Source organism: Lates calcarifer, linkage group LG20, assembly GCF_001640805.2.
Source record: "Lates calcarifer isolate ASB-BC8 linkage group LG20, TLL_Latcal_v3, whole genome shotgun sequence".
Lineage (NCBI taxonomy): Eukaryota > Metazoa > Chordata > Actinopteri > Centropomidae > Lates > Lates calcarifer.
The window spans coordinates 23,112,269-23,125,609 of record NC_066852.1 but is presented as its reverse complement, the minus strand read 5'-3'; the positions used below and the strand labels follow the sequence as shown (position 1 = coordinate 23,125,609).

At 39.5% G+C, this 13,341-nt stretch overlaps 1 protein-coding gene across 9 annotated transcripts in view; it reads right to left on the bottom strand.

Moving 5' to 3' along the window:
* The window catches only part of cadm1a (cell adhesion molecule 1a), a 333,568-nt gene that overhangs the window by 37,036 nt on the left and 283,191 nt on the right, over positions 1 to 13,341 (bottom strand). For 7 of the 9 annotated variants that reach the window (XM_018689297.2, XM_018689298.2, XM_051078413.1 and 4 more), the window contains 2 exons: positions 12,365 to 12,537; positions 1,597 to 1,686 (listed from right to left, as the gene is read on the bottom strand). In XM_018689297.2, the coding sequence (XP_018544813.1) occupies positions 1,597 to 1,686; positions 12,365 to 12,537 (263 nt within the window). The remainder of the gene's footprint in view (positions 1 to 1,596; positions 1,687 to 12,364; positions 12,538 to 13,341) is intronic. The other 2 variants (XM_051078414.1, XM_018689296.2) reach the window with 1 other exon arrangement.

The window sequence follows — 13,341 nt, the reverse complement described above, 5'->3', positions numbered from 1 at the left end:
CCTCGTGAGATTTGTTCCAATTGAGCGGTCTGTCAGAGAGGCTTTGATTGCATTTGGAGCTCAGGCTGATTTCTGAGTCGAGGCATAAAGTGATGTTTTCTATCTGCACCCTTTGGAGATTTACACTCACAATAGCCCCGAGTTGTGTTCCTGAAAGAGTGAGATAAAATTTGTTTATTTCTAAAGGGCCTAATTTTCAAGAGCTTGTGTTCGGTTATTATTAACCCAAACTGTTAGCCTCGTCCCACACTGCACCTATGATCTATAATTGACTTTTTTTCTTTTTTATGAACAAGAGATGTGTTTCATATAAAAGGCAATTCTTGTGTCTCCAGTGAGTCAATGTTGTAGAAATACAATATCATACAATTATCACAGAGCATCCATTATCCATGTTCCATCATGTGCAGCCCCTTTAGTTATTAGTTTGCTTTAGGTTTTCCCATCATGCCAGTACAGGTGATATCACACTTCACTGTCACGCTGCTATTCACAACTGTAATTAATGTTTTTCAGTTTGATAGGGAAAACTAAATCTTTTTACGACACATTATTGTGCACCAGGCCTGTTTTGAAACCCTGCTGTGAAAGGATATTTGGGAACAAAGCAGTGAATAAACAGTATTGACGGGCCAGCGGGTTGCTCAGAGAGGCTGCTCTGACAACCAGACAACATGAAATAAACCTAGGCCTACTAGTTGTCCTCTCAATCCTATCGACTGTGCACACCTACACACATGCACACACACTTTTGAAAAACAGTAAAACTCGTGGGGGCATATCATTTTGTGCCGTGGAGCGCTGTAATTACTCATAATTCCTGACTGTGATACATGAGGCTGCATAAATTCCACCAAAGTCTATTTTCATCCCCCATGTTAACCAATATTTTATAGAACCTTTGTGCATTTCATTTGTGTATGTTAAACAAAAATGTTAAAGTCAAATAAGGATTCAGGTGCAAACATTTACATCTTGAGGTGAACTTTCTTCACTGATGTAGGAGTAGTTTGTCTGAGAGAGACATGAGAACATTAAAACCGCAAGCAAGGGAAACTAATTGGCTCCATCTTAAATTCATAATAAGACATTTACATCAATCTTTACATCTCACCCTCAGAAAGACATTTCCCAAAACACTGGACTATTTGGGAGTATGGAATTTCATTGACCTAGAATCAGTATTTATGAGAAAATAATATCAACACAATATCCACTTCATCAGTCTTCATCAGTTCAAGCACTGAAGAAAACCAGCTTTCTTTGGACAAACTGGTTTGTAAATATAGTATGTGAATACCTGCTGTGGCCCCAGCCATTCATTTCTACTCGTAAAACGATGATAGCACTTGGAATCGACTGTCAAAGCTTTTAAAAAATGGTAAATGACAAACTGGGTGACCTTAACCCATGGGTAAAAGAAACATGCATGCTGATATGACTGCCACCATATCATGAAGATGGAGATATATGGAGTGATTTGGGGCTTCGCTGTGGGTAAGGGAGCGCACACACACACACACACACACACACACACACACACACACACACACATACACATACAGATAAACAGGTTGTGTGAGGGTGATACTGTACCTTGATTGGCTTCGGGGTAGGAGATGGTGGTGGTGATGATGGTGGTGGTGGTGGTGGCTGTGGTGGGTATAGGGGTGGTGGTGGGAGCATCTGGATGAGAGGACAAATACATGACAAACACAGGGGGGGAAACAAATGAGTATAAAAAACCATGAAGATAAAGTAAAGTCACTGTGAAGCGATGGTATCACTGTTTGATATATGGCCAGCAGCTCAGTGTGTATCACCGTGTGTGTGTGTGTGTTAAAGGTCTGCTGCAGACTTTTTGATGAATTAGCTGGATGGCAGTGCATTAAATACTGTACACACAGCGATGACACTGCAACACATCATCTTGTCTGAGACCAACTAAGCTGATCAAAGATCTTGTTGGCAGCTCTTCTCTTTTATGTCTATTCACAGGCTACACACCATGACACGAAATACAATGCTAGCAAGCACATGGTTGTTAGAAGTGATTAAACGTCTAATGAGTAACACGTGCTGGTGTTGTACTTACGCTGTCATTGTTATGCAGCGAGCTATCTTGACAAACAAACGTGTCTGTGCATTCTTAATATCTCCAAGGAGAAGAGTACAAAGTTGGTGAGTATACCAAAAAACTCAAATTTGATGTATAAACTTCAAACATAATGACACAATAAATGGCTGTGCACAAAGACAGAGGGAAGGAAGTAATATACAAAAATAAAAAATAAAAGATTAAATGAAAAGCATCAAGCTGGGTCCATTTTTCCGCCCACAGCTTTTCCCTTTTTACTTCATTAGCTGGGTTAGACTCCCCACCCTGACAATGACCAGGGGGAGATATCAAAAGTGACATTTTCCTTGTTGAAGTGGCAGGGCTGCACTGATATGAAGCCGCTGGCAGTGCTGCTTGGTTAGAAACCTCCCATGCTGCTCTGATTGCCTTGGAAAGGACTGAAAAAAACCTGTTGGGGTTATTAAAAGGTGCTGAAAAAATAAGTAATTTCTGGCTGTCGATAAGGAGAAAGGCTAGTCTAATGAAATAAGGTGTTATAAGGAGGTGAGGAAAGGAAATTCAAGGAGACAGAAGAGGTGCTGTTTTAACTAGTTACAAACACTGTGTCCATCTATGTTGCATTTTCACCTGAGTAGAAAGAACAAGTTGCAGCTGTAACACTCATTTCCTGCAGCTTTTACTTCCCTTGTCTGTAGATGGTGTTTGTGACCATATCAGCATTTGCAGTTTTAAACTGCTACCAGTTTCTTTTCTTGCCTCAGTTTTGATTCAAAACATAAGCACCTGTAGGAAAATACACACCTATTCTAGTGAGGTAGACAACAAGGTAAAGTACAGTGAAGACGGAAGCTGCACACTCATTCTCAAATTTTAGATTTTTAATTTCTATTTTATGAATCAACGTTTCACCTTTTTAGATGGAGAACATGTGGAAAAATGTTTTTCTTTTAAAATGAAAAATAAAAAGACAGCATTAGAGTTACCAGTGTGCTTTCAGAACAGCAGGTCTTGAATTTTCTGGCACAGTGGCTCCGCCATTGAATGATATTGGCTGGGCCTGGTTTCAAGTGCTTGGCATGAATGACAATGTGTTTCTTTATGGCAGGATGTTGCCAAAATGGCAGTAAGTGTTAAAAAAATATATACTTTACAGTATGTCAGATGAAATTAAATCCATTTGTTCGCATAATGAATTTCTGTCTAATCTTAACAAGCAGTTAAAGCTACAAAATTCCAGTTATTAGCTGGTCCAAACCACAGTGGACAGGAATCTAGTGGTGTTTTGTCATGATTGAGAAAAAATCCTGTTAAGTATGAGGGCGATGATATTCTTTGTCTTTGTAACAAATCCCATGAAACGACCAAAACAACAATGAATTGATCCTGTTGACAAATATTGTCCGTGTAGCCAAAGCCTGTTAGATCTTAATCCTCTGTACCAAAGACCTCTATTGGTGTAAAAAATAAAAAATAAATAAAATCACATCAATGAGTCACAGTGTTGCACTGCATGACATCTCCTTCATTACCATGAATACAGCCACTGGGGTTTATTTTGAGGTAATTCCACACACACCGTCCTGCTGCCGGAAATTCTCATGAGTGTATCAAAATTGTATTAATCTGTGGCTGAAAACTGTCCCGAATAAATGAACTGTTTACCCCTGTTCTGAGTAAAACTACAGTGACCAAGTATTTTAGGAGCCTATTAAAGTGAAAACTACACAGTTGAGTGCCAAAGATTCTTGTGCATGATATGATTAATGGGCTTGGGGAACCACAGTCAGGTCGTTAAGTATTGAAGGATGAACCAATACATTTTTTTTTGGGGGGGGGTTGTGTGGTTTGTTGACTTTGGGAAAAATACATAAAGACACCAGCACCAGCCTTATCCTTCAAATTGAATGCCACTAGCAACCTACTGTAGATAACACATTCAAAACTTGAATTACTGGTGTGCTGAATGTAGTAGACAGTAATTCTTGATGTTTCAGGCAAATGTATTTTCACTATGAAATAAAAGCAAATTGAAAATGTGTAAGTCTCAAAGTTACATTAAAGAGATAACAAAAGTCATCCTGTTGTTTGTAAAGTGTTCCCTAAAGGCACAGAGGTTGTATATCATTCTTCCCTGAGGGCAGAAGATGTTCATAGTAACTACAAAGGTCTGCTCACAGTTGTTGGTTTAGAAAATCATCTTTTTTAAACACTTCAAGAAAAGTGAATCAAGTAATTCAAACACAAGGCAGAGAAGACCGTGTAGCCCCTCAGAACTCCGCCTGAAGCAACTTTAAAAATGCTAATTTTGGCCTTCAGGTGATCTGGATCAGTATTCACACTCTGCTGATGTACAGTGTGTTTTTAATCTATCAACAATCCAGTTCTTTTAAAGACAACCTTGACAATACAAAAGGCTGTACAGACCAATGTGGAGACAAAGGCGGGGAGAAATGATCCATCGGGAAGTCAGCTGGCAGATGAAGCTTGTGCTGATGAGTTTCACACATGCTCGAGAGCCAACAAACTCCAGCTCGGGGGTGGTGCTGTCTAATTGGTTTTATCCCATCATGAACTGTGAGGGTCCAGCAGATGTTTGGGATCATCAGTGTCAACAGCTCATTAAAAAGTTAACATTAACAAAGAAAAGATTAAAAGAAAGACTGGTGATATTGTTTGAATGTACACTACATTTCCCCCCCTTTTTTTGTGGATAGCCGCTGCAATGTATCAAAGAACGCTGGAGCTCATTGACTTTCAAATGTGACAGGCAGAATGTGTTTTTCCTCCCGCTGAGTCACCGGGCCTTGTTTACTGATGAGGCTTATGAATCAGTGTTTCTAGTCTGAACGAATGGAGTGGGATCGCAGGAAGCTCCGAGACACAGCCTGACAGGAATCATTCCTGCTCAGCCTGGTGCGTTAAAGAACTCCACGTGAGTACCGGATGAGAGAAACACCCTACACGTGCATAGCGGCGGTAATCACAGCAAACAATATGAAACTGTAAAAAAACAAAACAAAAAAAAAACTAGCACTAGCACAGAGAAACGGATATATAGCAACTCTACTCTGTCCCTTTAAATATCCATCCATCCACCCAGTGGCTATACAACTTGTCCTTCGAGGGGTCGCGGGGGCTGGAGCCAATCCCAGCTGACACAGCATGAGAGGTGGGTACACCCCGGATCGGTCGCCAGTCTATCACAGAGACAAACAACCATTCACGGTCACATTCACACCTACGTGCAATTTAGAGTTTAGAGTCACCAATTAACCTAACCCACATGACTCTGGACTGTCAAATATTAAATGCTAAATGCTAATCTGTGGTGGGAACTAACAGTAAGGTTAGTTGAAATGGTCCTATTAGACATTTAAACAAAATAAAAACTGTGTGATTTGAACATCTGTTAGACGTGACCTTATGTAATACTGTGACCCCTCCTTTTCACTTTTATGTATTTACACTTTTTTATAACTCTCTTTTCCTGCTACGCTACCTAACTGTGTCACTGATTTGCTGTTTTGTCATACTATTTAGTGCCTGTTATCCCTGGAAGGGTAACCTATATTTTATCTGTCAGAGGGTGAGTTTGTGAGCTTTCTCTTGCCCCTGTAAGGCAGTGTCTTTATTCCCTGTCTAATTTGAACCAGTGAAGCCCTGACACTCTTACTGTGATTAAAGGCTTTACATATTAACTTGACATTGACTTTAAGTGACATTTGTGGATGATAATATTGTGAAAGGGCATAAAATATTGGTCCTGTTGTGTGTCTTTGAACTCTTGCCTTTGATTTTATCATTCCAAAAAGAAGTTATAAAAGAGCTAAAACAGGAATAAATCTAAAATAATTTGAGACTTTCTATCTGTTGGCTTCTGGTAAAGTAAGTTGTGGTTAAGCTTCAAGTATATCTCACCACCATTTCACCATTTTAGGTTATTTTGGAATCTTTACATGTTAAAAATTTGATGTACTGTATGTGAAAAAAAAAAGATTAAATGTATTTTGGTGTGGATTATTTGGACAGAATTTATAATTATATGGTGAAATGTGCAATTAAGAGTGAATCAAATAAAAAGAAAAAATGATACATAGTAGAAGAACATCAGCTGAATAATCCAAGTCTTTAAAATGTCTTAATAACACACTAACAGGATTCAAAACCTTGCAGCAAATCTGTCTTGGAAGTGATGAATTACATTTCCTCCTCATAACATTATACACCAGCAATTTCCCTTCCACTCAAGTGTAATTTCAGCAAACTTAGAGCACTTACAAGAGGGATGTTTCAGGACACTTTGCACCTCTGGAAGACAAGCTGGATGCCACTTAAAGAGCAGTGATTTCTGAAGAAACTCACATGTGTTTTAATGGAGCAGAAGTGTTAAGTAAGCAGGAAGATGACTGAGAGCAACATGGTCACTAAACATGCTGCTAGTGTGCAATAAAAGCCTGCGCTGGTGAAGGAGCAGGGAGGGAGAGAACTTGGTTATTGGGTAAGCGGCAGCCTGTAAACAACTTAAAACCCCTTGGCGCTGGGTCTCACTCGACTGTGAGAGGAAAACCCTGATGGTTGTGTTTTCTTACCCTGTGAAGTAAGAGCAGCAGTGAGAGCTAGAGCAGTACAGACTGCATTCTTTTTGCTGTTAACATTGTTAGTGTCAGCCGGGCTCACGGTGCTCTCCATCACTTAGGGTCACAATACTCGGGAATCAGATGTATTAGAGAAGATGCCGGCCATGGCTGCATTTGTTCTGGCTGTCAAGCAGGGGGACTGTTGGGGGTGGAGGTGCCACGCAGACTTTATCATTAAGTTACAGAGCTCTAATGTACAGTTTGGGAACTTGTGTTGATATTTTTTCAAATTAAAAGTTAGCACTTTTGTTTTTTTCATCTTAGCTTTGGGGGTATTACTGTAAATTCTAAGACAATACAGTCTTCTTTATCATTATTAGATTCTACCCCTCCTCACTTGCTGCATTTGATCTAGAAATACGTTTCTAAAACAGCCTGGAGGTATCATGGTTAACATTTTAAGCCTACAACTAATGTGTCTTTATTTTTCACGAAGCTCTTTAATTCACTTTAGATAATCAACGGGTGCTCGGTTTGTTTGGTCTGAGCTAAAGAAAAACAGGATGCCTCACTGTCTTTTCACTCTATCTCTGAGCTGTTCATGTTCACACTGATTTATTATGAAGAACCAAGATTTGTAAGATGGACACATGTGGGGAAATCAGATTCTGGAGAGTGAAAACAGGCTGTACTGCACTCTGCTTCCTATGCATATGTTTTTTTTTTTTTGTTCTATTAAGAAATAATTGATTAGGAGTTAGTTCAGACTGTACTGGGACCTCATTTATCATAAATTGTGCTGAATAAAAAGGAGGCATTTTGTACTGCATTGCTACAGGAGCATAGTTATTGTGTGGTTGCTACATTTCAAAAATCCCTGCACTCACATGATGACACCCATACGAGTTACCATGGTTACCAAATGATGTTGTATAAGTGCAAGACGTACACCCTTTTTACAGAACTTGGGGTTGCTTTCTTAACAATCAGCTAATGCATTTTAATAATAGTTTAGTTTTTGAATTCATTCTAACATAATATATCCACTATCATACAATCTTGTGTTTGGTCCATTTTGCTTTAACACCTCAAATGAACCCCACCAGAGACTGGCAGGTAGTTACTATCTGGTGGTTTAGTCCACACCATGGTTGGACTGACAGCTCTTCTACCAGCTAAAACAAATGGAACAAAACTGGCAAACACACCAGAGTTCATTTCAACTGAACACATTAGGAGTGAAAGCACCCCAAGAACAAAACTCAGGCTGTCAGACTCACTTGTCTGAGATGTTGCTGTAATGAAAACCAGATGTTATATATTACCACTGTACATACTGCTTGTCTGATATTCTTTTAGGGAGTGTGTCTGTGTCTAGATACATGCCCTCCTCGCAGCCTCTGTTTAGGTAAATGGTCCACTGCAGAGGTGCATTTATGGTGGTGTAAGTATAGGAGCAGGAGGTGGTCTGTGTGATTGTGTGTGTGTGGTGGAGGGGGGTCTGGAACATAATTTGAGAATCAGCTTCTGACAGCTCAGCCACAACATCCTGTCTTCCCATTAGCAAGGCGAAGGTTCGGCATGATTTGCTGTTGAATTACAGTAGACATTAGTGGTGTGGGGACCACGGACACATCAAAGTCATCAAAAGACTAGCTCTAAAAGGATGGAGGCCTTCTGTGGTTTTAATGGTGGTTGTTTTTGGATGGGGGGGGTGGGGTGGCACAAGGCTTTTAGTTGCCCACGTGTTGCATTACTGTGTTTATCTTTGTCTTTCTCTCTCTGCGGGGGGATGTGTGGGTAGATGAGAGAGGGGTAACATGCAGCCCACACCACAGGGTGTTGTTGTTAATGCCTGGGGAGACAGATGTACAAATAACCTGCTACAATTACCAGAAAATCCTTACTTCATGGATCACCTAACTGTAAGCAATGAAGACAGTGTAAAGAAAAGGGTCACTCTTACTGATCTTTTTAATGTGTGCTGTAATTAATCTGATTAAACATTTGCATACACACACACACACACACACCTTTGTTGTACCATAGTAACTTGCAACCATTCATTTAACAATTACCCAAGACTTAAATCTCATCTTGCTTTTAACCCTCATTCTTAATCTTGAACCATGGCTATGGGTGGTAATCTAACAATACAGGTCCAAGAAAAGCCACTGGTGTGTCAGTTTCATTGATGTAATAAACACACAGCACAGGGAGACAATCTTGTATCAGCCATTTTACCCCAGTAGCAAACTACACTACAGCAACTGAAAAATCCACCTGTATTTTTCCAAATGTTCCAAATTAAAGCCAAAACTTTGCAGAGCGTAGAAATATCATTTTCATGTAAGTGACGTCATCTCGCTGTTAACAGAGACATGTGCAGTGGACCGTACAACAAGGAAGCACTATGATGAAAAATCAGGAGAGAACATTTATTTGGCTCATTCGCCGAATTAGCAAAATGAAAAGGAATAAATGGGAGCCATTTTGGAGTGTAGTATCCAGTTCCCATAATACGTCCATGATCTGTTCACAGCTCAGCCAAACCGTGGGCCGAGAGGATTCATTCTGCCATTGTTCTAATTAACACACTAAAGATGACACACAGCTATGTCCTCCAACACAGTGATATTGAACTAAGAATCAAGTGTTGTCTTTTCCATTATGTACAATATATGGCGATGCCAACTTGGTCTTTTGCCTCATGACCAGTGCAGTGATGCATCTTGACCAGAATTTGGGGAAATTGTTGATCAGTGTATGTTAGATGTAAATGGCATGAGTTAGGATGTTACAGTGAGGTTGTCTTTGCCCTGAAAACCCAGTCTAAGTCAATATCTTTTTGTTTTGCTCATATGCTGTGAGGGGTTCATGTAGCTTTAACCACCTCGGTGTTAAAAAAATATCACTTGCATCATAGTTTTCCTGCTTTCCTAAAATATAATGTGTAATGTCCTGTGGCTATTTTGTATAATATCTGTGGAGAGAGGTTGTCAGTGTGGACCTGTTGTGACAGGGAGGTTTGGACAGGATTTGGACAGCTTGTCTTCAACCCCAGTATGAACGAAAAACACAGAAGAACAATTGCAGTTGTCAGCAGCACTTTAGAGGATCAGTGCGCCTGCAAAATGTCTCAGTGGGAAATTTCTGACAGCTGGCTATACACAGAGCAAAATGGTTTAAAATGAAGGGATCAGAGGGAGTTTAGACTTTATATAGCCAATACTTATTAACCAGTAAATATCCTACATTCTAAAATAACAATACTCTACATCTAGTAGATGAAGTCCATTCCCGCCTAACGACTATCCATATGCAGCCAGTGCTATATAACATGTCTTTAGATTAGATTAGAGAGTAATAAAAATGTGTGATTTTTGCAGATCATTTCTTATCTATCAGGTACTGCGATGCATCTTCAGCCACAAGATCTATCTGTCAAACCGATTCTTACAAAGATAAACCCACAATATACACACAGAGACACTGACACTGTTAGTTTAAACTAACAGCTGTAGTATAGCAGGTGGCATAAGCTGTTTCCTGTTCTGTGACAGTACCTTGGTTGCTTTATTGCACTCATCATTAGCACATCAACTCTCTCTGCTGTAAATAACATTCATTCAGCTGGTGTCCGTTAGGCACTGAGCACCCCCCCTCCACCCCCTACATAAAAAACTACTCTTTTCACTCAGCTAATTCCCTCTGACAATAGCAGCCAAATAATTTCTCTGCGGGCTCAGGGTCTACCAAAAGTGATAGTGAAGTAATTTTGGCCAGGGAAAATGAACACATTAGAGTCTAATGCCCTGCTCAGGGAGAAAATGTTATTGGTATCAACAGTATAAAAGCATATTGAGATAATTCTTATGAGGATGAAAGAATTCCATAGAGAAAGAGGAGGATGCTAGTTCAACATGGAAGCCACAGAAAAAAAGAAATCTGACATAAGTAAGTGGAAGCAGGTTAAAGGATTAACCCAGATTTATGAGAGGAGGCCATGTTGGTCAACAGAAAATACACATGTATTAATCATCAGCTGCTGCTTTGGTCCATGCAAAAAAAAACAAACAAAAAAAAAAAACATCAGACACCAACCAGAACATTTTTACCTGAATTGAGAATCTATGAAAAGATGCTGATTGTAAAGCTCTTTGAGGTAAATCTGTAATTTTGGAATATATACATTAGATAACTTGAGTTAACTTGAGTTGAGTTGACTTACATCAGCATGTAATGTAACTATTATATAACCTATGGATCCATGCATTAAGAATTAAATCAAATGACTCAATGGAGCTTATGTAGTCTGGTTTACTTTTAGCTCTAACTATGTACTGAATCCTTTTTTTACTCACAGACCTAGTCCACAAATACAAAGGTATTGCAGGTTTAAAATGTAGATTTTTCTTCTTGGTCTTGGTCTTTTGTCAACACACAAACTTTTAGGGCACTGAAAACTGACCTGTAACCAGTAACAAGGTTTCTGATTGGTCAACATGGCTGTATGGTTAGGGTTACATCGCTGCCTGTTTTTCAACAAGAACAAAGGAGGAAAACCCCCGGTTTAATAAATACCTGTGTATCTGTGAACTAGGCCCCAGTCTCATTGTTAACTACATTCATCTTCTGGAAACAGTAGTTTTAATCCTGGCTGGGATGTTTAGGTTCAGAGCCACAGCCAGGATTTATGAAATGTTGAGGTCATAAACCCAAATTGCCCCATGTAACCTCCAAAGTTTATCACTGGCCACCACAAAAAAGTGGCTAATATTTCAAAATTTTCAGTTTTATTTGATTATTTTATCAAACTAAGTTTACGTCCCCACCCTCAGTCTAAATATTTTAAGACATTTCTAACTAAAAGTTTTCAAATCTTAAGATATTGAGCCTAAAAAACAAAAGACAAAGACAGAATATAAACTCCTCTTCAAATCTGAAAATAAAATAACCAAACAACACAGAGAGAGAAAGAAGTAATCCTGAGGACGTGATGTTGGTGTCCCCTTTGGTAATGAAAATAGCCCTGCATTAGAAATAAATCACAACGTGCTGCTTTGGTGTGGGTGTGCTGCTACAGGTAGTGGTGAGAGGATGAGTAATAGTAATGAGTTTGAAGGCTTATCAAAGGCTAAAACAGTTTGCCTACATTTTTTCCATTGTGATAACGCTGGTCTTAGGACCACATTTTTCTGAATAAAGGTACAGGGAAGATAACGCTGTCAAGTGAACAAAGTGTAGTGACAAGCTTTTGGTATTGGCCACATCCACAGTGGAGTGGGAAACAGGGAGGGATTAAGAGTACACTGCACCTTTACTGAAACAGAGTCCTGATTTAAAAGTCAGTCTGCATACTTTGGATTATAGAGTGTTTAGTATGCTACAGGTACTAGCCACGAGCGCCAGTGCTAACAACTCACTGGCCTTGTAAATCTCTCATTAGTCTACATCTAAATGATTCTGGTGTTAAATTTCATGGGACAATCTTCCAGATAACTTGGAGTACTCACTGAAAAACATACTTGCACATCTTGCTCAGTATATAAAGTATAAAAGGTCACCATACTATACACTATAAATGTTTAAACCTTTGCACATAGGGGGCATGTGTAAAAAGAAGTGAGATAGAGGAGAGTGTGCATTAGAAGGAAGGGAAGGGTAAGAAAAACCAAATGAGAGAGAGGAAGAAAAGCAGACATACCATAGACATAGAGGATGTAGTCATCATAAGACTCCCCCACTGAATTGGATGCCACGCAGCGGTAGGTTCCGTTGTAGGACTTGTTTAGGTTTTCAATGTAGAGATCACCACCAGTAATGACGGCATGGGACGGCACATCATCGTCCACCTTCACCCAATTCACCCGTTGAGGCCTGAAAAGCAGACAGACACCAGAGCACCAGTGAGATCTCAGGGAGAGGAGGAAGCCTAAACCTAAGTCTAAAGCACTGGTAGTGGCCTCTAATGGATGCAATGTTCATTACACAACAAACTAGAAACAGTTGGATGAAATATTGGATGAAATGAACAACATATGGGTCGTTTTTGCTATGTTTAGACCCATCCTGCTGGTAGAGTATAAACATGTCCAGCATCTTCGTCTTTGAAGCACCATGAAGAATTCTCTCTAGATCAGCACTGCTGCATATCCACATACCATCATTATCAAATAAGGGTTTATTCCCTTAATACAGTACACATATGTTTTAGGGTGACAACACTTTTCTCACAGATAACTAGTTCTCCAAAAATATAGTCTGGCCTTAATCCAGTCAAAGTCACCTCCTTCTTTTTATAAACTTTCTACCAGCTATTTACGAGAAAAAAAAGCTAATCAAGGAAAGCTGGGACATATAAAACAAGACATAATAAAATGACATCCTTCTCTTTGTGTAGAGCAGAGAGAGGGTAGAGAATAGAGCAGAGAAAGGCAACAATAACTGTATGGCAGCTTTGTCTTAAAATTACAGGCTTTCTATGCTTGTATACTTATGAGTGTTGCTGTGTAGGTGGGCGCCTACCAAGCGTCTGTATTTGTTCTTTTTTGTACCTTGACTGAGGTTTATAGTGGGGTGACAGATTCCATTTTTATGACAATGAGCTCAGAGAGCCCAGAGTCACAGAGGGTGAAGAGAAAAGAAAAAGACAAAACACCTCTATTTTGCTGCTGCAACTTC